The following is a 22,493-nucleotide window of genomic DNA, read 5'->3' as shown; positions in this document are numbered from 1 at the left end:
GAACTGCTGGCTGTACGCTAATTTCTTGATAACATTGAGTCATCTCCCTGATACAGTAAAAATCAATAATTTTTTCTTTGGGGAGAAATTAGTTAAGAACACTGCAATCAACACATGCTTTAAACAAATATGTAGATGGCACTACGCAATTCAGTGTTTTGTTAGCATGTTCAAATGATTTTAATCCATCAAAGAGGAAAAAGTATGCTCCACAAATGTCCAAAAGATGCAAATGATATCAAAGCACCATTGTTAATCTCTTTGGGAAGAATATTTATTCCAGATGGTTCTAATCATGATTTTTGAAATGGTTAGTACTTTTTTTTTTTTATTTGACACATGCCTTCAGGCTTCTACTGATTGAAGATCACTTTGTTTTTTGGCTTGAGTTACAAAAACCAGCTTTTAGTCCAACTATTACTTTTCCTCTCCCTAAAGAAACAACGTGGTAAGGCTTTAAGATACTTGCATCAGTATATCTGTTTGCATCTCTTATCTAAACTGGTCCAGCCCACAATGATTGTCATTACCCCCAATTTCCTTCATTAAATGTTGCTTTTTTTCCCCCTTGTAGATTAGATACACTACTATTTTGTAGAGAGCTGATGTCAAACTCTTCTCTTTTCCCCATGCTCTCTTTCTTACCTTGTGGGTTTTTGGTTATCAATACAGGAATAGGGTCAAACTCATCTTCTGCCACCTTGTCCGAGCCCTCAGGGACATCGAAACCTGAGAGGAGATTACTATCTTCCGCAGCTTAATACAGAACGCAAGTACACAAGCAGAAACAACAGAGGCAGAGATTAGCAAATGAGAGAACATGTCAGAAGCACCAAGTTCTCAACTGCACAATCATTGCAGTTTTTAAAGATGAAAATGTTTGTTTTCCTGAGTTGAAATAAAAGTTAAAAGTAGCAAAATCGGAAAACTTAGGGAAATAGAAAAAAATGCTGTAGAGCTGGCTATGTTAAGACTCTCATAAATGATTAGGAAAACGAATTAAAGGATGAATTCTCTCTACCATTTTAAGACCATTAATTGTAGTTATTATGAGGTATTTCTTCAATGTCAGTGATTCACAAAGGCACAAGAATTAGTCATTTATCTTACTTATTGAGCAAACAGAGGCCTGACTAACAATTTATTCGAAAAACTCAAAACCAGGGGCAGGGATAGGTCATCAGTCACTCTTCAGGAATCAAATGCTACATACAACATAAACAAAATGCTTCTGAAAGGACTCACTGCCCTGCAAAAGGGAAAAAAGGCTTTCAAACAACTCTGATGCCTCAGAGAATGTGGGGGCAGGAGATCACATGTGCTATTTCAAGCACAAGTCTGTCAGTGTTCTCCCTCCTGAGTAAGGCTACCCTACCAGCCAAGTGCTAGCTGAGCAGCTATTTTGCACGTACTGCTCCTCTGTAATTATACATTGCTGCTGACATTCTCCGGTCAGACATACTTGGTTAAAAAGATAACTTCTTTTTACATGCTCTATAAAAGCATAACCATTTTAATGCTATAAAGGGTAAAAACAAAGGCTCAGCTATTACCACTGCAAACCACAGGCTAATTTTTTTCAGTCATCTTGGGGAGGCTTCATGACTTTCCTTCAGAAAGGACTTAATCTGTTCCTTTTCTATGTATGTGCTAGTTCCAGAAAACGACTGCCACTACCCAAGCGCAGAAAGAAGCTCGGAAAGAAGCTTAGTGAATGCCTGCATACAATACGCTAGATGTCATGTCTAGCATTTTCACCAACTACTCACTGAATAGGACTCAATTTAAACTACCTCTGTCCAGCAGAATTTCAAACCAGTGTTAACCTAAGACTAAGACGTGAAAATGGTAGATTAGAAAGAGAAACCCAGTAATCAATCATGACTCAAAGGTTAACCAAAATTCAAAGCTTTCATAAACTCCATCTCTGAGGACTAACTTTTGAGAAATGATGCCTGTTTATCACTCTCCAAAAACTTTACATCAGATTTGATGAAACAATTTTGAATTCTAAGGCCAATCAGTCTCATATCAATAATTTGAGTCAGTCAGTGGCTAGTAGGTTCAGCCATCCCCTTGAGCTGAAGAATGTGCTTTGTCTTCACTAGATCACATGGATTATCTGTACTCCGGGTAACTTCCAGAAAGCAAAACCTCCACCAATCTGTTGTCTAAGTTTTATTAAATATTCATACTTAGAGGGACTGTAACACAGTGGCTGAGAATACCAACTCCAGTTTTCCACTTAAGGAGGGGGTTAAAACACTTCACTAGCAAAGACTTGTGGTAAGGAAAAATTTCAGTTGTTCATGTTTCCTCTCAGGATACATGTGGGCTCAACAAGAGGAAAGCATTTACCTTTATGGGCTGGAGCAGAGATCGCTATGGGGGCAAACTCTTCCAGAAGGTCAGTTGTAGGGTTAGAAAGCAGAGAGCAATCGATGAGGGAATCTTCCCCAGTGAGAGAATCTGACTCCACGTGAACGGCATCCCAGGTCAGTGATGGCATTAAATGGCACATACAACAATATCATGAGATTAGACCTTAGTCTTTAAGTCACTGCATTTACATGTTATATACACAAGCCAAGGCAGGAGAAAGAAGACCAAAAGAAATATGTTAAGCACTCTGGATTTCATCTATAGAAACATATATTTCTAGATTTCTTCGTAACACTAATATGTAAATAGTAAAGCATTTTTTTGCTCAGAGGTTGCTGGTTAAGCAAGTATGTGATTTAGATGCCAATAAAACTTGAACAATTCAGTTCTCAGCAAATGCCATTTGAGAAAAAGGACTTCACAACTAAAGAGTTTCACTTAAACTTGCCCTAAACATTCATGGAAAAAAGTTACTATAGGATGAGATATCTAAGCTGATTAGAAGGGGCTGTCCCTGGCTTATTATTAGCAGAATATGACATGATTAAACAGTACTTTCTAAAACTCAACCAGATTCCTATTCAAAATAGAACGATCTTGCCTCTTACTAGTGTCTTTAACTTTGAATTGCCCCTTTGAAAACATAATTTTGCTTTTAGTTGAAGAGCAGAAACAAGACAAAATTCAGAGTTCAAGTATTTTAACACATGAATTATTTTCTGTAAAGTTTTCTAGGAGAAAACAACGAAGTAAGCACAAGGAAAAGAAACCATATTGTCTTCTGTGTTCATTTTCTTTTTACCTGGATGAGTTAATAGTCATACTTCCTAGACTACTAATTGTTTCTGTTCCAAGGTAGGAAATCTGACCCTTTTATCAGGTAATTATGGACTTAACGAAAATGAAGGTTATCAAATCTGTATTTATGGGCGGTTAGGGAATTCTACTAAGAGCGAACTTTGATATTAGGGTGAAAGCAATGCTGGAACCAGGGGAGATTTCAACTTCGCCCACAATTTAACAGCAAATCACCTACGTATGTATGATTAAAGCTCTGTGCTGGCAACAGAATGTCCACATAGAGCATGAGCTCCAGGGATAGCACTGACGTTGTTAGATAATCTAGGAACAACTGCTCAGTAACTGGGCATCCTTACAGCTCAGCAGAGTTCTTTAATTAAGGAGATAGAACTTGCTACCAACGAAAAAAATCTTGACTAAAGACTGTAACCAGAGAAAGCCCAGGGATCCCTCCACAAAGAACCTGGCTCCAAAAAGTACTCTGCTTTTTAGCGAAGAAACACATCGCTCAGCATCTAGAATCTGGGGCTGTGACAATTCCGAGCATCCCATCTAGGAGGAACTAACCAGGCTGCAAAAACAAGCCCAGGACCACCAGCGGTGGGTGGCACACTGGCTCTGGGGGCTCCCCACATGGACCAGTCCCCGCAGCTGCACAGACTCCTGACTGACCTGTGCGGTTCGAGGTCACAGAGTCCGTCTGAGATGGGAGGCGCTGGGGCACCGGGGGCTCCAGTCCTGGTATCAAACTCTCAACAGCAACATCAGCTTTTTCTTTTGTAACAGAGCATTAAGAGAGGAGAATAAAGGGTAAGGGAAAGGCAGTCACAGGTTCCGTGGCCAGTTCTGTGCAGGCTTTCTTGTACAGGTCTCTAAGATGCCGGTTTCAGGCAAGATGGAAAGCGCAGTAAGTTACTGTATTCTGCAGCTTTGAGTGTCTGGGCTTCTCTGATTAAGCACACCTGTGTATTATGGCTCATCTCGGTGAGTCTCACTGTTTACAGATGAATGCAGAATGAGAGCCACCCAGGAGATCTCTTCACTGTCAGAAGAGATAGACTAAAAGACACTTTACTATCTTCTGGTAGTTTTGCTTTTCTTAAAGGAAAAACTTAGCCATCCCGTGATGTACCTGGGAGGTATCCTGCAGCTATGACATTCCCCAGCGAGAGGCGCATCTCCCTGTGGTGTAATGGCCTTTCTGAATTCTAGGACTCTGTGCCCCTGCAGTACAGGGGCCCTGGACCTTTGGTAGGTCTCGCCTGCCTTGTGGTTGGAGCACAGGGAAATGTAAGGGCAAGAAGACCAAGCCCTGTCCTGATTCTACTCCTGGTGCTTCCCCACCAACCGTGTGTTTTCTCAGTTACTGATACTTGGCACATAGAGAGGCCTTCTAAAGAAGAATCTGCTAAAGGTAAGGTCTAGCTCGAAACCAACTTTTTTCATGAAGCTTTGGTAACTAAATGTGAATTTTCCCAGAATTCTCTTCATTCATAAGAAATCACTTTAGAAATCTTGGGGTATCAAGAAAGGAAAAATAACAGTGTTGTGCTATTATTTTTATGAAGTTATGAAGACAGAAAACATTTCATTTGGGGTGATACCGTGTTTCCCCGAAAATAAGACCTAGCTGGACCATCGGCTCTCATGCATCTTTTGGAGCAAAAATTAATATAAGACTCAGCAGTATAGTATAGTATAGTATAGTATAGTATAGTATAGTATAGTATAGTATAGTATAGTATAGTATAGTATAGTATTAGTATAGTATTAGTATAGTATAATGTAGTACATAAGACCCCATCTTATAGTAAAGCGAGATTAAATAGCCTTGGCTTCTGCGTTAGCACAAGGCATTGCTCCAACACCAGGAGGCTTGGTGGCATTTCCTCACTGGGGCTAATCACTAGGGACCTGTTAACTGGTTAGTTATTCTTGAAACAGACACACACATCATGCACGACTGAAGAAACAGAGATGATGACTTTACCAATTACAGCATCGGAAGTGCTACCGAAAGGATCTGTCATAGGCAAGAGATCAGGGAGCAGAAGAGAAGTGTCAGGAGATTTGAGTCCCTCAATTAGTTTCTCTAGGTTGGGTAGAGAGGTAAAAAGAAAAGCAAAAATGCAATGAGATATTAAAACAAGCTGATCATTTTCTGTTTTCTATACAAATACATTCTAGGGATCAAAATTTTATACGGATTCATCATTAAAATGAATGTTAGTATCTTGTTAAAAATAGATTTTTAAAGTTTGCAGTTTAAAAATGATTATTTCCCTAATTGAAGTAGTCACTTAGTGAAGCATTCAAGATGCTGGTCTGGTTTTGTTTCTTTTTATTTTTATTACTATTATTATTTTAATTTTTATTTAAGAGTTTATTTGAAACAAACTGACATGCTGGGGAGCAAGATCTCAAATGCTCCTGTTTGTTTTTAATTTTGAGGCATAATTTACACTGAATAAAAGTCACTGATTTTAAGTGTACAATTTGATGAATTTTAACAAATGTCCACATTCATATAAGCACCAGTGAAATAATGATGGAGAATATCTCCATCGACCCCCAAAATACCCTTGTACCTCTTTCCAGTCAATGACTTCCTCTCACCCCGAGACCCTGGCAACGACTGATCTGATCTGCTTTCTGTTCGTACAGTTTGCCTGTTCTAGGATTTCTTGTAAATGGAACCATACAGTACGCAGTCCTTTCTGTCTGGTGTCAATCATTTACCGTAACGCCTTTGAGATTCCTCCGTGTTGTGGCATGTATCAGTAGTTTGTTCTGTTTTATTGCTGAGTAGAGTTTCACTGTACGAATGTACATTGTATTGATTCATTCACTAGTTGATGGACATTTGGTTTTTTCCAGTTTTTAGCTATTAAAAATAAAGCTGCCATAAACATATGCATATAAGGCTTTGTGTATGAGTTTTGAATCTTTTTTACTTGCATTTAGAAATGGTTTATAACTCACCCAAAGAATATATTAAACCATGCCTAAGTTAACTTCAACAATCCTTTATTGTTTGCCAACTGAGAATCTGTGATATGCTGGTACTCTAATTATTCTAAAGTCAAATCTCACAAGTCACTTAAGCCTGCTGATAAAAATTACTTCTGATATCTTTTAGCTAAGAAACAAAAGGACATCAGAAGCCACCAGATTTGTCACACCTGATAAGTTAATGTGTGATAATGTATACGTATTAAGATTCCTTCCGGAACAGTTCCTTTAGCCCTGGTCCATTAACAACTCTCCATTTACTTTTAACTTATTAAAGATAGAACATTAATTGAAACAAAATAATAAATCCGAGAATCCTATAGAAAGAAGGGAATTAAGAGATCATACCTCCTTTTACTTACAAGGAGACTGAGACCACATAAAATTCAGTAACTTGCCAAATGAAAGGCCTAGCAACAAACTTTTTTCTATCACAAATAAAATGCCATTAAGATAAACTGAAAGTAAAATGTTTGAGAAAAAGAAGTGACTGAGGTTCAAGTATGTGTATATATGGAACAATTTTAAAGAATCTGTAGTTTTGTAGGCCATCAGGAATCGAAATAAGGCAAAAGTGATATTCATTGAGGGACAGAAACCAAATTTTAGGTGATCTGTAATTTATAACTACTCAGATGAAACAAAATAATGGATTTTAGTGTCTTGGAAGCATGATTTGCTTTGGTACAATTAACACACTGCAGAAAAAGACATTTTAATATATGAAACCAATTTATCATCTTTGGAGTATATGGCACGTGTGATACCTTTGAATTTAATGCTACATTTCTCATTTATACCTGATTTATATTGAAGAAAGGAAGGAAACAAGAAGCTTCTCAACAGCTGGGAGAAAAACCCAGTGTACTAGCCAAGTATACAGTGTAATCACACTAGCATTAATCTGGCACTGTAAATATATCTTTGACAATTTTCAGTATAGTGGCAAAAATTAAGATGGTTTTCCCCAAAAGTCTCATTTTTCATTATTCTGAATACTAGTTTTTGTTTTATTCCTTCCAAAAGCTTCTCTCACTTAAAAAATAATTTGCCTCTTTCACTTTTAGCAATCACATTTGTAATCTTGTAAAACAATGGATAAAAAGACCCAAAGAGGTTCTGTGGCACTTTGTGCAAATTCCTCTCTTTCTCTGGATCTAAGTTTTCTTACTGATACCATGAAGATAAACTTAAAGGTACTATCCACTTCTAGATGTCAATCATCCAACATGAACGGAAAAGTAGGAAGTAGGATCTGGTTACCCACGTGATGGGCTGTTTAGAGATGAAACTGGAGATCTGAACTGGTAATAACTGCAGGGAAGGACACTTGGAGGGCACCATGGCAATACAGAAAGGAGGAAAGATGACTGGCCCCAAGGTAGCAGGTTAGGGAAAATACAGAGCTGACTAAACATGGTGTTCAACAAGCAAACTCAGCCCAGACAGGTACAGCCAGCAGAACAGCTTGAGGAGGTGGGGGAAAATCTAAACTCGTTCCTCGTTTGAAAAAAGAACCAGCTTTTATGGTTTAATTCCTTATTTAAAAAGTAATACATGTTTATTGTGGAAAATTTGGGAAATCCAAATAAGCCAAAGGATAAAAGTAAAAACTACCCATAATCTCATTTCTAGGGATAACTCACTATGAAGAGTTTTCAATGAATACTCTTCTAATCTTTTCCTATAAATTCTAGTCATTTGATAAATATTTAAGCATACTTATCTTTTCTTAGAATAATTTTTAAGAAAAGAATTGCTAAGTCAAAGAGAAAGTAAACTCTTAAAGGCTTTTGCTATAAACTGCCAAACTATGTTCCCCAAAGTTAGACTAATTGATATTCCCACTAACAGGATCTGAACGTGTCTGTTTTCTTATACCTTCACCAAGCCTGAGGTGGTGGGTTATTTTTCATCTTTACCAATCTGATAGCAGAAGTTGTAGCATCTCATCATTTAATAATTGGCTCTTCTTGGATTCATGATGATGATGAGCTTTCTAAAACATGTATTTACTGGTCATTTATATTTCGTCTTTTATGAATTGTCTGCTTATGTTTTTTTGTTGGTGGTGTTTTCTTATCACCACCATTATTCCCATTAGTATACTCAGTTCTATCTCAAGTCTCTAGGGTTTCCAAGTAAAAATGAGTCAGATTAAGAGTTTGGGGAAGCACTGAAATCATGGTTAAGGGACTGAGAAGGTGGACCCCTGAAGAAAAGTACATGCAGAATTAGTTAGCCTGCCCAATGAAAGTTGAGAGTGCTTTTAGAGGACAGGAATGTTCTACTTTAAAATTAAGGAGGGAGGTAAGAGAAAGCACCTTCCCCTCTTCTCTTAAGCGTAAGTGGTGTTGGGGTTTAGGGGAAGAGAGAAGGAAATAGTTGTTAGAGTTGGAGGTAGGAATGAATCCATTTCAGATTCTTCTTTTATACTTCTTCTCTCAAGACTTAGCTATTAAAAATACCAACTACAAGGCAAGAAGATAAGTTCTTCATAAACCAGTCTAAGCTTAAATAATCAAAACCATTTCCTAGCATGACACTGGGATATACTGAAAGTTGGGAGCTTTCTGTCTTTTAAAATGTCAAGAGAGGATGGGTATCTACTTATATAGGCAAATTAAGACTAAGAGCTTGCTTAAGGCCCATTCCAAGCCTAATTAGGAATACAGACATGAGGAAGGAAGCAGGATGAACTAACCAATATGGAAGAGCTTGATGTGAGCCCCATCAAAAAGGATGCTTTGGCTGCTACAGCTTGGTGGCTTTGGAAATTCATGTCTTCTCTGACTTGGGGTGTAAGCCCTGAAGTTTTGTGATGACAGATGCTATTTCTAAAATCTAGCCATTCTAAATAGTTCCTAGCACTGAGAAACCAGACCCTAAACCATCTGTCACAGCTGCAAGTTAGAAGCAGAAGTCAACCGCCATGCTCCATTCCAAGTCAATTCTAGAGACTTGAATTTGCAGGAAGATAAACTTTCCAGAGTAAAGACACGTATTATGATCAACCTTGGACTTTTTAATGTCACAAGACAGAAGCATAGAACTGAGGAAGGTGCCAGGCAAACAGCTGAGAGGAATGCCTATCTTTTTTTTTTTAATACTTAATATTTTTTTAAATTAAAGTTTATCGGGGTGACAATTGTTAGTAAAGTTATATAGATTTCAGGTGTACAGTTCTGTATCACATCATCTATAAATCACGTTGTGTGTTCACCATCCAGGGTCAGTTCTCCTTCCATCACCATATATTTGATCCCCTTTACCCTTATCTACCACCCCCCAGGAATGCCTATCTTGACAACAAACCACTAAGAAAACACAGCTCCTTTTGCTTACTTTTCAAGAGGCATTTTTTTTAAAGTTTTTATTTCTAGGAAGAGGCACTTATGGGACAACTACGCATTCTTGCTTAGTCTTGTAGAACACTGATGTTGAGAGGTTAGCATTAGGAGCTGCTACAAAAATCTTTTCCTCAAACTCTTGCGCACTGCTGATGGGAATGTAAGAAAAGTGCAATCACTATGGAAAACAGTATGGCAGTTCCTCAAAAAATTAAAAACAGAATTATCATAGCATCCAGCAATGACATTTCTGGGTACATACGCCAAATAATCTTGGGTCTTGAAGGGACCCAAGGGTCTTGAACACACTCATGTGCAATGAAGTATTATTCACAACAGCCAAAAGATGGAAGCAACCCAAGTGTCCACTGACAGATGAATAAACAAAATGTGGTATACATGCATAATGACATATTATTCAGTCTTAAAAAGAAAGGAAATTCTGACACATGCTATAGCGGATGAACCTTGAGGACATTATGTTAAGTGAAATGAGCCAGTCACAAAAAGACAAATACTGTATGATTCCACTTATCTAAGGTACCTAGAGTTGTCAAATTCATAGAAACACAAAGTAGAATGAAGGTTGCCAGGGGCTGGAGGGAGGGAGAAACTGGAGAGTTACTGTTTAATAAGTACAGAGTTTCAGTTTTGCAAGATGGAAAAACATTCTGTGTATGGATGGATGGTGGTGATGGTTGCAGAACAATGTGATTGTACTTCACGCCACCGAATCATCCACTTTAAAATGACAAATTTTGTATTATGTATATTTTACCACAATTAAAAAAGTATGAGTAAATCTTTCTACCAATTTTCAGAGAAAATGTCTCAATTCTTTCTACCGTATCTTAAAACTTTGGTACCCCTTATAGCTTATCTGTTCTGTTCTCTAATGCAAATAGAAGGCAAAAGAAACGAACACACAGCGTCTGAGCATCAGTGAAGTACTGTGAGATTCACTAGAGCTAGGCTTCATTTGGCAGCTTTGTGAGCACACAAATGCTCACGGTTGTGATTTTTTTTACACCAGATTTTCTAAGAAAATTTGTTTCATGATGCTTTGGAAAATAAAATGCTCCTTTAAAAAACAAGCAAATCCAATTATCCAGTGCCCCTTCACCCAGAGTTTACCAATCATTGTATCACGGAAGGTCAAAGTTTTAATTTAGAGCAAGTGTAACTTTTATAAGAGAAGAAATAACATTGTCCTAAGACTTTATGATAACTAGGACTGCCCCACTGGGAATCAGGATGCAGAACCCAAGTTGTTACAACATTTTCTATCTTTTTACTGATTTCAAGTTTACCAAGCAATTTCAAATACATGACTTCACCTGAACCTCATGAGCCGCTCCATTAAGATAGGTTTTCAAATCACCAATTTTAAAGAGGAGGACACAGAGTTTAAGTGATTTAACCAAAATCACCTAGCTACTGAGAGGCTAGAACCCAGGTCTTACAAGCTCAAAATCCACTTTTATATTTCCCTAAACCTTAAATTTAGCTCTCTAGTCAAAGGCTTTATTGACCCAGGAATCGACCCAAAGACAAAGAACCACTCCATGCTGGGGGCTACGGGCCCTGAAAAGGAGTGTGTGCAACAGTACGGGGACGATAGCACGAAGGCCTCACTCACTCCCTCACCGCCCTGGAAAATGAGGTCTGACTCAACATACCCACCAGTCAGTATCATTTGTGGGATCAAAGTAAATTACATGTAAAAATGTCTTAAAAGCATAAGATACTCAGTCATTAAAAGGCATATGTTCGAAAGGAGACGAAGATTTCATGATTCTTATTATTAGGAAGGGTGGCGGTGGAAGGTAAGCATGTATGCAAAACCAACCAATCGGCCAACCAAAACCCCTGACTGGTGTCCATTATGAGCTGGAGGTGACCAACTGGTTGCTTTGGGTGGGGGAAGGGGGTGAGGGGAAGGACGAACTTGCAGTTTGCAGATGTACCAGAGACCCTAACTCTCAGCCCTTTCCTCGCTCAGGCATTTAAAGATGCTAAGGAAGGATATTGGGACCTTAAAGAAACTATATAAATGAATGGCGCTATAGGTTGAACATTAAAATAAAATAAGCAAAGATACAGTGGTAACATGCCAGACTTCTCCCAGAGAGGTACCATGAAAGGCTGGAGGTGACGAATCTGCTGAGCCGAGATACTACACTCATTCTAGGGTTTGGCAGCTTCCTGACATTGTCGGCTGTGCCTTCATTTATACACCCTCAGGCAGTGGGTGGGACGCCTGGCTAGGGCATGGCAGAGGCACAGATGGAAGGCTATGAAGCCAGTGGTCTGCTGTTTGGGAACTGGGACAGAAATAGAGAGTAATGGGGTCACCGAAAGCCTGCAGCCTCAGGTTTTACTTGATTCATTTACTCGATCTGCAAATATCTACTGAGTGCCAACTCTCCCCAGCAGTGTTCTCAACACTGGCAATACAGTGGTAATTAAGACAGCATGGTCCCTCCCTCAGGACACCCTCATTCTGCGGGAGAGTCAGACAATGAACAAATGGAAATAAACAAGGTCATAATAAATGCTATGAAGAAAAGAGCCAGAGAGTGTGAATGAGAGTGCCTGTGGGACCACCTTGGGCCTTTCTGAGAAGAGGGCATTTAAGCCGAGACCTAAATGTCAAATGACAAGAAGGAACAGCAGCAAGTGCAAAGGCCCTGAGGTGAGAACAAGCTTAGTCTGTTAGAAGAAAGACTGAGGGAAAGAATGCTATAAGCTCAAGTTAGAGGAGTAGCCAAGGGCCAGATTAGTTAGGGCCTTCTGGGTTGTGGAAAAAATTCTGGATTTTCTGCTCAGTGATATGGGAATTAACTGGAGCGCAAAGCAGTGACACTTATGTTCTGATCTATGTTTTCAACAGATGAGTCTGGTCTGAGAGATCAGAAAGCAAATAAAAGACACTCCTGGAATTCTCTATTAGAATGTTCCATTTTAATGGATTTTTCCATTAAAACCCAGGATGGGGTCATTACTTAATTGGTATTAAAGTGTATACCAGGTATTAAAGTTTAGCAGGAATCCACAAGCATGAGAGAAATATGAAGGATCAGGGGATGGGAAAGATGACAGTAAGGAACAGGATGGCAGCCAGATGGCTCTAGTGGCCCCCAGGTTCATCTTCACTACCCTTCAAAACATATCTCTACAACCAGGAATTGATATCCGGGGACACGTGGTGCCTGTGCCTGGCCCTTCACCCCTAACCCAGACGGCTCCTGTGACCGCGGCAGAGGATGGCCTGTGGGCTTTCAGCCTCTGGCCTGTGCCAAGAGGCCACCCTCCAGCTTCCGCAGCCCATGGGCTATCTAGGAAAGAGCAACGCAAGGACCGGATGGGGTGTCAAAAGAAGAATGCCTCAATCATCCCTTTTCCTTGCCTAATCTTATGACTGTCACCACTGGGAGGAAAAAGAGGTCAGTGGGCCCCAGCTGAGTTTGCAGCCCATACCTTTCCAGCCTCTTGCTTGAAACTGGCCTAAGGTCCTGCAGGCATACCTGAGGATGCAACAGAGATTTGATGCCTTTCTTCCCTTTTCCTTACCTAACCTATACTGAATCATTCGCGGTGGTTTTAGGTATTTTTGACCCACATCCAGGTCCAGCAAGCGATAATGTTGCACCATCCTACCTTATCAAGGCAAGTTTTTGCTTCCTCTTCAGAAGGGTCAACAAACTGCCTAAAGAAAGAAAAATTGTCTTTGTACCCTAGCGACAGTCTGTCCTCGTAGGGAGAGGGTCTGAATACCACAATCACTTTCAATACTGAGGCAGTCGATCAAATACCTTTGACATTTTGGGAAAGAAGAAGACCCAAGCAGAGCCTATCGGTTTAAGACCAAGGAACAGCAGGGGTAAGAATGGCCGAAGGGAAACGCTCAGAAGCACAATGACCACCAGATGCTTCTAAGGAGCTGGATATAGTTCCTTTTTCAGGGAGCCTGACAGAGATGAGAAAGGGCAGCTCCTGTTACTCATGTCAAAAGGATGGGGAAGGGAGCAGGAAGAGAAATCCTTGGCATTCATGAACTCCAAACGGAAAGCTTCCAATTTCGTTTCAAAAGCTGTTTCAGTCAGAACCCACTTATCATTTCTTACGTTTTTAGACTGCTTACTTAAAAACCAGGATATGGGAGACCTAAAGGGATATTCAAGTTCATGCAGTCCAACTTACTTCACTGATGAAGAGTCAAACCCAGAAGGTTTTCAGGTAGTGGAAGAGCCCAGGCAGGAAACCCAGGTCTCCTGACTCCTATTTCCAATGAACTTTTATTATGTATTTCTATATTATTAAATAAAAGCATATTATAGGAAAATAGGAGGTGGATAGGAAGTCACCCATTATCCAATCATCATACCATAACCACTATTAGCATTTTGTCCCTTCTATCACATGCTGATACGTGTCCCCCCATATCGCTATAATCACATTGGACTAACAATGGAATTCAGATCCTTTTTATGGAGTGTCGAAAATAACTCTCAAGAGGCCCTAAGGAACGTTAAGAATCAAACTGCTTAACCTCAGATCAGTTCTATTTACCTACCTGGTGCATCAGGTACCTGAAGAGGAATGAAAGGATCAGATACGCTTAGAAGTGGGAGGCTAGAATCCACCGTCTGCCCACCCTTCCTTTTTTCAGCTGGAGATGGTTGGAGGGGAAGGAAGAGTCAAGGAAAGAAAAAGAGAAAAGCAGAAAATATCAAATAAATCTAGATGAATTCACCATCTATCAACCCAACAGCTCACATTATAGAATAAGTCTATACCAGAGGCAGAATAAAGTGGGATGAGTGGATATAATCCAGTGTAACAGCAAAGTACACATGGGACATATAACCTGGCTCTTGCAACATACTCTAAGATGTAATTAACGATAAAACTACGATATTCCTACAACTGAAATTCCACTTCTTGCTTAGAAGGTGATCCTCAGAATTCCTCTAGCAATTACTGTCCATATCACACATTTTGGCATGTAAACAAACATTGTCTTTTTTGTAATCTAGCACATATGAGTTATGCATATATTTCCTATGTACCCATTACCCTCTTGAGATCATTTTATCACCAAATGTCCAATATAATGCTACAAAGACAGACAGGAAGAGACAGAAATAGACTTCTTTCCTCCTGCTTGGTTAGACAAGCCCTAACCTCTGGACTACATCTAATATCCTGCTGGCATTCATTCTATATCTGGAAAACTGACAGATTTACACAAATCCATACACCCTATGGGATATCAGAGCCAGAAGGGATCTTAGGATGTTCCAGCACAATGTTCTTATTTTCCTGAAAATAAAGCCCAGAAGTTAAGAGATAAGCCAGCGGTCCACCAGCACACCTAGGATAAGAACCCAGGTCTCCTGGTTTCTACTTTACCATTCTTTATGTTGCATTTTAATATTCAGTTTGTTCATTAATTAAAATCACATTCTGCTTTCTATGAAGTGGATTTAAAAAAATTTATTTTCAAATAAGTATGGAAGTAAAGGAATTTGCTATACATAGAATCCTGTGAACCATCCAGACAGCTTCCCTCCATGGTGAGATCGTCTACAGCTGTAGTACAGTAGCATAGACACTGGCATAATACTGTTAACTAGACTTTATTCAGTTTTCACATGTACTCACTTGTGTGTGTGTGTATGTGTGTGTACATACAGTTCCTTGCAATTGGATCCTACGTACAGATCAGCATAAGCACCACCACCACCACCACACAGAACCGGTCCATCAAACAAAAGAACGAGTTCCTAGTTATACTCCTTTAGAGTCACACCCATTCCTTACTCCTGTCCTTGTCCCTAGGAATCCACCAGTCTGATCTTAAGCTCCTAATTTTGTCATTTAGAGAATATTTATTAAAGTGGGTTTTTAGCTAAATTTCTTCAAAAGCAGATGGAGGAAGATAAAGGTAAAATCACTGCTCTTAAGTCTCTGAAATATTTTTAAATAGGACACACTGAAATATATTAAAAGAAAAAGAACAAAGTATGAAACTGAATATATAGTAAAATTCATTTTTGAAAACAGTATATATACAGAAATAAAATTATGGACATAAATATAAAATGTCAGCAATGCATTCTTCTTGAGGTGGGGTCATGAGTTCCTTTATCTTGCTTCTTTGTTTTTTTTTGTCATTTTTCCCAAAATTTCACAAATAAATGTGTATAATAACTTAGCAACAGAAAACTATTTAAAATAAAGACGCACAAGGTCAAGTTTCAAACGTCTGTCTCCAGGGTGTGGATATAATTCATCAACAATTTTTCAGATTTCCTGATTATTTCTTCCTTTGGTCGGTCAGAAGGTTTAAAATTAGTGAACAGTCTCACCTTGATTAGGAGGAAACTTACAGAAAATGGTGTGATCCTGTACAAATGAGGACACATTAATTTATGGGATTTAGATATAATTTTCTTTCATTTGTAAAGCATGAAGGTGTCACAAAAAAAATTTGCACTTAAATAAAGATAAATACCAAATGTTCAATTCAAAAGGCTGGATAAAATGACAAAAATGTGAAGATGTTTTATAATGGTTGCAAAAGCTTAGTGTCACTGATTTACAAGATTCTTGAGATGCGATTATGACTATAGCTTCTGAGGTGGCTGCCAGATACAAATCTCTATTCTGCCATTCTCCAGCTGTGGCTTGGGGCAGGTCACTTAACCTTTGTGGGCTGTTGTGAGGATCACCTGAGATAATGTTAATGTGCAAAAAGCAGTTATCTGGTGGGTTTCGCCTATAGCATGTACTTAATATATGTCTGCTATTATTACTGTCATAACTTTACTCAAATACATGTTTTCACAGCTGCTATATAAAGTCCCTTAAAAAAATTCCTGCCATTTACAGCCTTCAAAATAAGCATTAAGGGGAAAAAAGGCAAAAGTAAAAACAAAAACTCTTTAAAAAACAGTTCATACACATATACAACAAAGCATAATCATGGGTGGTAAGTAAGAATTAGGCATTCAAGCTGGGAAGGGATGGAAAACGATTAGGGACTTCTGTCATTAACACCGGTGAATCCAAGCTCCTGGCTGTTGGCAAAAAGCAACCTTTTTCATTCATTCACCAAATCTGTGCCTAAGCAAACACTAAACATTGGGGTTCAGCAGTAAACAAGACTCTTCTAGAGCTTATTCTATGACCCCCGTTCCCTACCCAGTACCATACTAGGTCATCACAGTGATGTTCTATCTCAATGCTTTATACATTTGGTACATTTAGGCAACTGTGTGCCATTTCAAATGTTAAGCACTTGAAACCAGACCAAAATATCGAGAAATTTTAAAAATTATATGGACCAGACAACAAAGCTGAAAATGAAAAATAACACATAAAAAATTCAATATAATATTAAAAAGCATACCTCTCAAATAACTCCAACGCCTACTCCCAAATAATAACAATGAGAATATCATGTGACGACTTACAGGATATGGTTAAAACATCAGTTTTTTTTCTTACAAGGGAAGCACGCATGTATTAGAAAGCACTCTCAATAAACAGTGTAATCCTCAAAGGTTGGGGTTAGATAGGCAATTGGAAGGAAAAGGAGAACAGAGAATACTGGAATGTCTATGAAAAAGTCTTCCTGGAAATTGTACTTAGCCTCCTTCCTCATTCTCACACTGGTTGAAAATCACTGTTCCATTGGGAGAAAAATTCTACATACTTCATTTTTTAAAAAAGAACTCTTAAAAATTTTACTATATGCTCCTGTTGCTATTGACAAAGCAAATCTAAGAAAAACAGGGAAGTGCAATCAAAAAGATAAAAGGAAAAAGTAAAGACTTAGAAGACAGAAAAACAGTACATTTAAAAAATCTAAGAGTTGTCTTTGAAAGATAATAAAACAGCAAATTTCTAGCTAGAGTTACCAAGAAAAAGAGAAACACAAATACACACAATTAAAATTGATATATACAAAGAAAATATTAAAATATTATAAAAGATTTAAATGTATTGTTCTATTTTATTTTAAAAACTATTAAACTACATATGACTTTTCTAAGAAAATATTACTAAATTCGCCTCATTTTTTGGCAGACAACCTGAGAGAAGAAGTTCTGGAGCCAGACAGTTGGTGTCCCAGCCCTGCCACTTGACTAGCTACGTGATCCTAGAAAAGAGACTAGTCTGTGTTCCATTAGTTCAAGTGTAAGTGATACAGGGATGACGAACCAACCTCGAAGGGCTCTTTGTTGAGAGGGTCAGATAAGATAGTACTCACGAAGGACAAATGACAAATTGGGGAAAATGTTTGTAATACATGACATATGAAGAGCTCTTACAAAGTAATAAGAACAAAATGAACACAGAAAAAAGAAAAAAAGTCAAAGGACACAAACAATACAAATCCCCAAAAAAACAAAAATGGCCAATAACAATGTCTTCTGTCTACAACCTCTGATCTGGGTTCGTAAATGTAAAGAAAATTACTGTCATTCACTGTTGATAGAAATAAAAATTGTATAGCATTTTTGGGGGGTAGTATGGAAATAGGTACCGAAAGCCTTAAATACACAATATCCTTGAATATCTTTTGATTTAGCAAATAATCTCCTAAAAGTTATCTTAAAGAAACTGTAAAGGATATAAACAAAAATTTAGCTTCGAGAATATTTACATGGTGAAAAATTAGTAACAACCTAAATATTCATCAAAAGAGATGTTAAGCATAATGTTACTATTCCTCTATAAAGAATCATGTTGTAGATTAGTATATATTGACATGGAAAACCACTAATTACCATAGAATGTTTATATAATGAATAAGAAACTGGATGACGGAAAGTCCCTCCATAATACCCCAAAGCAAACACAGCACAGGCCATATTATCACAAGCAGTTAAAATATATCCAAAGTAACTGTGGGGGTAAAGAAGAAATCAAAACTGCAATTTAAAAACATCCATAAAACAATGAGAGTAAGAGAGCATTACATATCAAACATTATGGAATGACAGCTAAAGTTTGAATCAGAAGTAAATTTATGACATTAGAAAAATTACTAACACCCAAAGAAAGTAAGAACATATAAGGTTAAAAGCAGAAATTAATTAATATAATTAAAAAGATCAATTTTAGAAGTATATCAAATTCCATATCCTACAAAGAATATATTCAAAATCTCACATCCATTGCTGAGGAATTTATAACACTAAAACACGGACATCAAATTAATGTTTCAAAAAGGGGTACTTGGTTAAATACATTAGGATATATCCATACAAAGTAATTTAATGCAAGTATTTTAAAAGTTATATTTTAGGAACTTCTGTAATGACGTTGGGGGAGACATGCCAGATTTATTAAGTGAAAAAGTAGGTTTTAAAATATGACTATAAAGATGTACATTAGAGTCTTAAGTTGAGGTCTAAACCTGTGCACAAAATTATGATCACCTGTATTTTTGTGAGTTGGAAGATCTGTAAGTTTCATGAAATTCACAAAGATATCTGTGACTCTGAAAAGGTTAAATGCCATTAATAGACATCAAAATGGTATCCCAGTGCTAATTTCTCAGTGGTGAGTTCATAGGGATTTTAACTTTCTTCTCTATGCTTTTCTATAAATGACTAACTTTTACATAATAAATATGTATAATTTTTATTAATAAAGAGGAAAATTCATTTTTTATTATTGCTTCTATAACTTAAAAAAAGTCTCATTTAAAAAGCTCTGTCCTCTCTCCGTAAGCATGTACACACACACAAAAACACAGCTCAGCAGAGTCTCAGATAGAGGATAGAATATCTAATTCTTAGAATTTTTCAAGTCATTCCAAAGAACCTAAGCAATTACAAGAGACTAACAGAGTAATGTTCCTCAAATTTAGAAATATTTACTTAAAACATGTTCGTGGACTAGACAGAACAAATCCTGTATATTACTGCCAGATCATCCTGCCATTTCAATTAAAAGTGATTCTAGATCTTTCTTTATCCCTCTTTTTTTATTGGAAATCTTTTGGATAAAGGAAAATATAAGTTACCACCAGGATTTGGGTATCACTGCCATGCTCGAGTTATCTGTGGAGTGGAAAACAGTGTGAGGGTAACAACAGTGAGTTGTGTTTCAGGTGTTTGCCATACTTACCAGTTCCAGCAGAAAATGAGGAAGCGGCAAAAGCATCACCTTGGGTTGTTTGAAAGCCTGGGATCAAACTCTCTGCTGAGCCTCCAAGCTTCTCAGGATGTTTGCCTGGAGGGACAAATAGCACTCAGTTCATTCCAGCAGAATCCCATGACGCATCCCCAGGGCATTCTCTGAAATGCCTTCTAGACTTGACTCCTTTTTTTTACTGCATGATGGCCACACCTCAGCTATTCATAGGTCCTTGTCTAGTCACTGCAATAACTGAGAGAACAGCTCAGAGTCAAGAGACAGCACATCAGTTCTGCAAGAGGAAGAGTTCTGGAGATTGGCTACACAACAATGTGAATGGAATTGACACTACTGAACTGTACGCTTGAAATGGTTAAGACGGTGACTTTTATGTTATGTGTATTTTACCACAATTTAAAATAAATAACAGCAAAAGAGATAGCTAGAGCCAAAGCCCAAAGCTGCAGCACATTACTCAGAGCAGAATGCCTCCAGCCCTCACCCAATCTATTTATTTTTATATAATTCTAATGAGTTTGATGATTTGTTTTCCATGTTGGAAGCAGTGCAGGATAGCAAGTGAGAAGAGGGAGTGGTGAAGACGGCAGTAGTGAGAGGCTATGAGGGACAGGCACATGGGGAACGCCAAGTGCTGAACAAGAAGAGAGGCAAGAAATGATTCAAAACAGACACAAGAATTTAAAAAACTTGGGAGGGTCACTTAATTGAGTGCAAAAACACTCCAGTTTTCAATAGTCCTAAAGGTACTTCTTTTATATTCTAGAACAATAATTGGCACACATAACAAAGAAATAATTTGACAATGAGTCGAATTAAATCCTATGCTTTACCTTACATTTAAAAAGGCAAGAAAACAATACGAATTTTTAAAAAATATCTATAAAGTAATAGTAAAAGCTAAAATGTGTGGTCAAAGTTCATACAATTCACGCGGTTCTGCGCTCTTGTCTACACAGATACTCTTTTTGAGTATCTTACAGTAACAATTTCCCAGGGTGTGTGCTGTTGTTTTCGTGTGTGTGTGTGTGTGTGTGTGTGTGTGTGTGTTCTGCCTTCCAAATCAGACTGTGGGTTTGCGGGTAGAAATGACATCTTTTGATTTGATCTCCTCTCCATGGTCAGTCAATATAGAATTCGGATCACAGCGTCCACGTGAGGGCACACTCTCATGGTGAGCAGTTACAACTTTCTGGGACAGTGAACCCACCTAGGATGAGGGAATCAGCAGAGCCCTCCAAGAAGTGACCATGCTTGATATTATCATCCCCATCTATGCCACCCAACCTGCCCTAACAGTTTCCCATTCTCCTTGCCACCATCCACAACAGATTTGACTTCCTGAGAATGAAAAGACTTCAGTGCTCTGGTAAAAATACAAATTGATTTGGCATTCATACTTCAAAGTCAAGTCTTTGAGGGGAAGATAGACCCAAGCCCACATTTTCATACGCATACCCCTCTAGAGTTAATGTTCAAGAATTACAAAAAGACAGCAATTACTTACCTTCCCCCAGCTTGGCAAAATCCTTGTTTAGCAGTTCTTCAGCTGTGAGTTTGGAGAAATTGTCATCATCGAAGGGATTCCATGTAGAACCTTCAGAAGGATTATAAACGTTTTGCTGGGAGGTGCGAGGAGAGCCTGATGGAGTGGTAGTTGCAGACCTAGGTTGGTTCCCATCCCCATGAAATAAAAAGACATAAAAGTTGAAAAGGGTCAACCTATTTTCTCTTTGTTTTAAGATCAAATTCTTTTCTCAATCACACCATTACTTTCCACAGTGATTTTCTACAGGGCTTTCCACAAAGCAATCAGACAGTTTCCACAGATACCCTTTCCACTGTTTGCAATAAATGTCTTCCTTTTCTTCATGATTCACTACTTCTCTAATCCCTTACTTAGATTTTTGGTCTCATCTCCTTTCAATTCAGGATCCCAAGGCAACTTGTTCTTAGGCCTGTGGATCCTGAGGTGTCCACCATGACACCCATCGCTAACCCTGGGGGGGCTGGGACTGATGCCCATGCAGACTGCCTTGCATCTGTCAGGATCTAACATGTGTAGAACTAAGAGCCACCATCAACGGTCACCACCAGTTATAGAAATAAAGACGGTTACCACGATCGTGTGCTTCTAGGTATCATTACCTAATTTTATTCTAAAGTTTCTCTCTCTCTTCTTTTTTAAAGACTTTATTGGGAAAGGGGAACAGGACTTTATTGGGGAACTGTGTGTATTTTTCCAGGATTTTTTCCAAGTTGTTGTCCTTTCAATCTTAGTTGTGGAGGGTGCCATTCAGTTTCAAGTTGTTGTCCTTTCGGTCTTAGTTGTGGAGGGCACAGCTCAGCTCCAGGTCCAGTTGCTGTTGCTAGTTGTAGGGGACGCAGCTCACCATCCCTTGCGGGAGTCGAACCGGCAACCTTGTGGTTGAGAGCCTGCGCTCCAACCAACTGAGCCATCAGGGAGCTCAGTGGCAGCTCAGCTCAAGGTGCCGTGTTCGATCATTAGCTGCAGGGGGCGCTGCCCACCATCCCTTGCGGAAAATCGAACTTGGCAACCTTGTGGATGAGAGCCCACTGGCCCATGTGGGAATCGAACCAGTAGCCTTTGGAGTTAGGAGCACGGAGCTCCAACCGCCTGAGCCACCAGGCCGGCCCTCTTTCTTCTTTTTTTAAAGTTTATTGGGGTGAGAATTGTTAGTAAAGTTATATAGATTTCAGGTGTACAATTCTGTAATACATTATCCATACCTCACATTGTGTTCACTACCC

General features: G+C 38.5%; 1 protein-coding gene across 11 annotated transcripts in view; it reads right to left on the bottom strand.

Annotated features, from left to right (window-relative positions):
* Positions 1-22,493, bottom strand: part of AAK1 (AP2 associated kinase 1) — a 157,672-nt gene that overhangs the window by 16,333 nt on the left and 118,846 nt on the right. For 6 of the 11 annotated variants that reach the window (XM_074332105.2, XM_019718454.3, XM_019718461.3 and 3 more), the window contains 7 exons: positions 21,229-21,386; positions 19,695-19,799; positions 14,122-14,217; positions 5,174-5,275; positions 3,856-3,957; positions 2,359-2,469; positions 646-756 (listed from right to left, as the gene is read on the bottom strand). In XM_074332105.2, coding sequence (XP_074188206.2) covers positions 646-756; positions 2,359-2,469; positions 3,856-3,957; positions 5,174-5,275; positions 14,122-14,217; positions 19,695-19,799; positions 21,229-21,386 — 785 coding nt within the window. The remainder of the gene's footprint in view (positions 1-645; positions 757-2,358; positions 2,470-3,855; positions 3,958-5,173; positions 5,276-14,121; positions 14,218-19,694; positions 19,800-21,228; positions 21,387-22,493) is intronic. The other 5 variants (XM_074332109.2, XM_074332110.2, XM_074332106.2 and 2 more) reach the window with 4 other exon arrangements.

The sequence above is a fragment of the Rhinolophus sinicus genome, chromosome 2 (assembly GCF_057876585.1).
Source record: "Rhinolophus sinicus isolate RSI-liver-muscle chromosome 2, RSI-T2T, whole genome shotgun sequence".
In the NCBI taxonomy this organism is placed as follows: Eukaryota; Metazoa; Chordata; class Mammalia; order Chiroptera; family Rhinolophidae; genus Rhinolophus; species Rhinolophus sinicus.
Note: the sequence above shows the minus strand (reverse complement) of the source record. Positions and strands in the feature narration are given on the sequence as shown.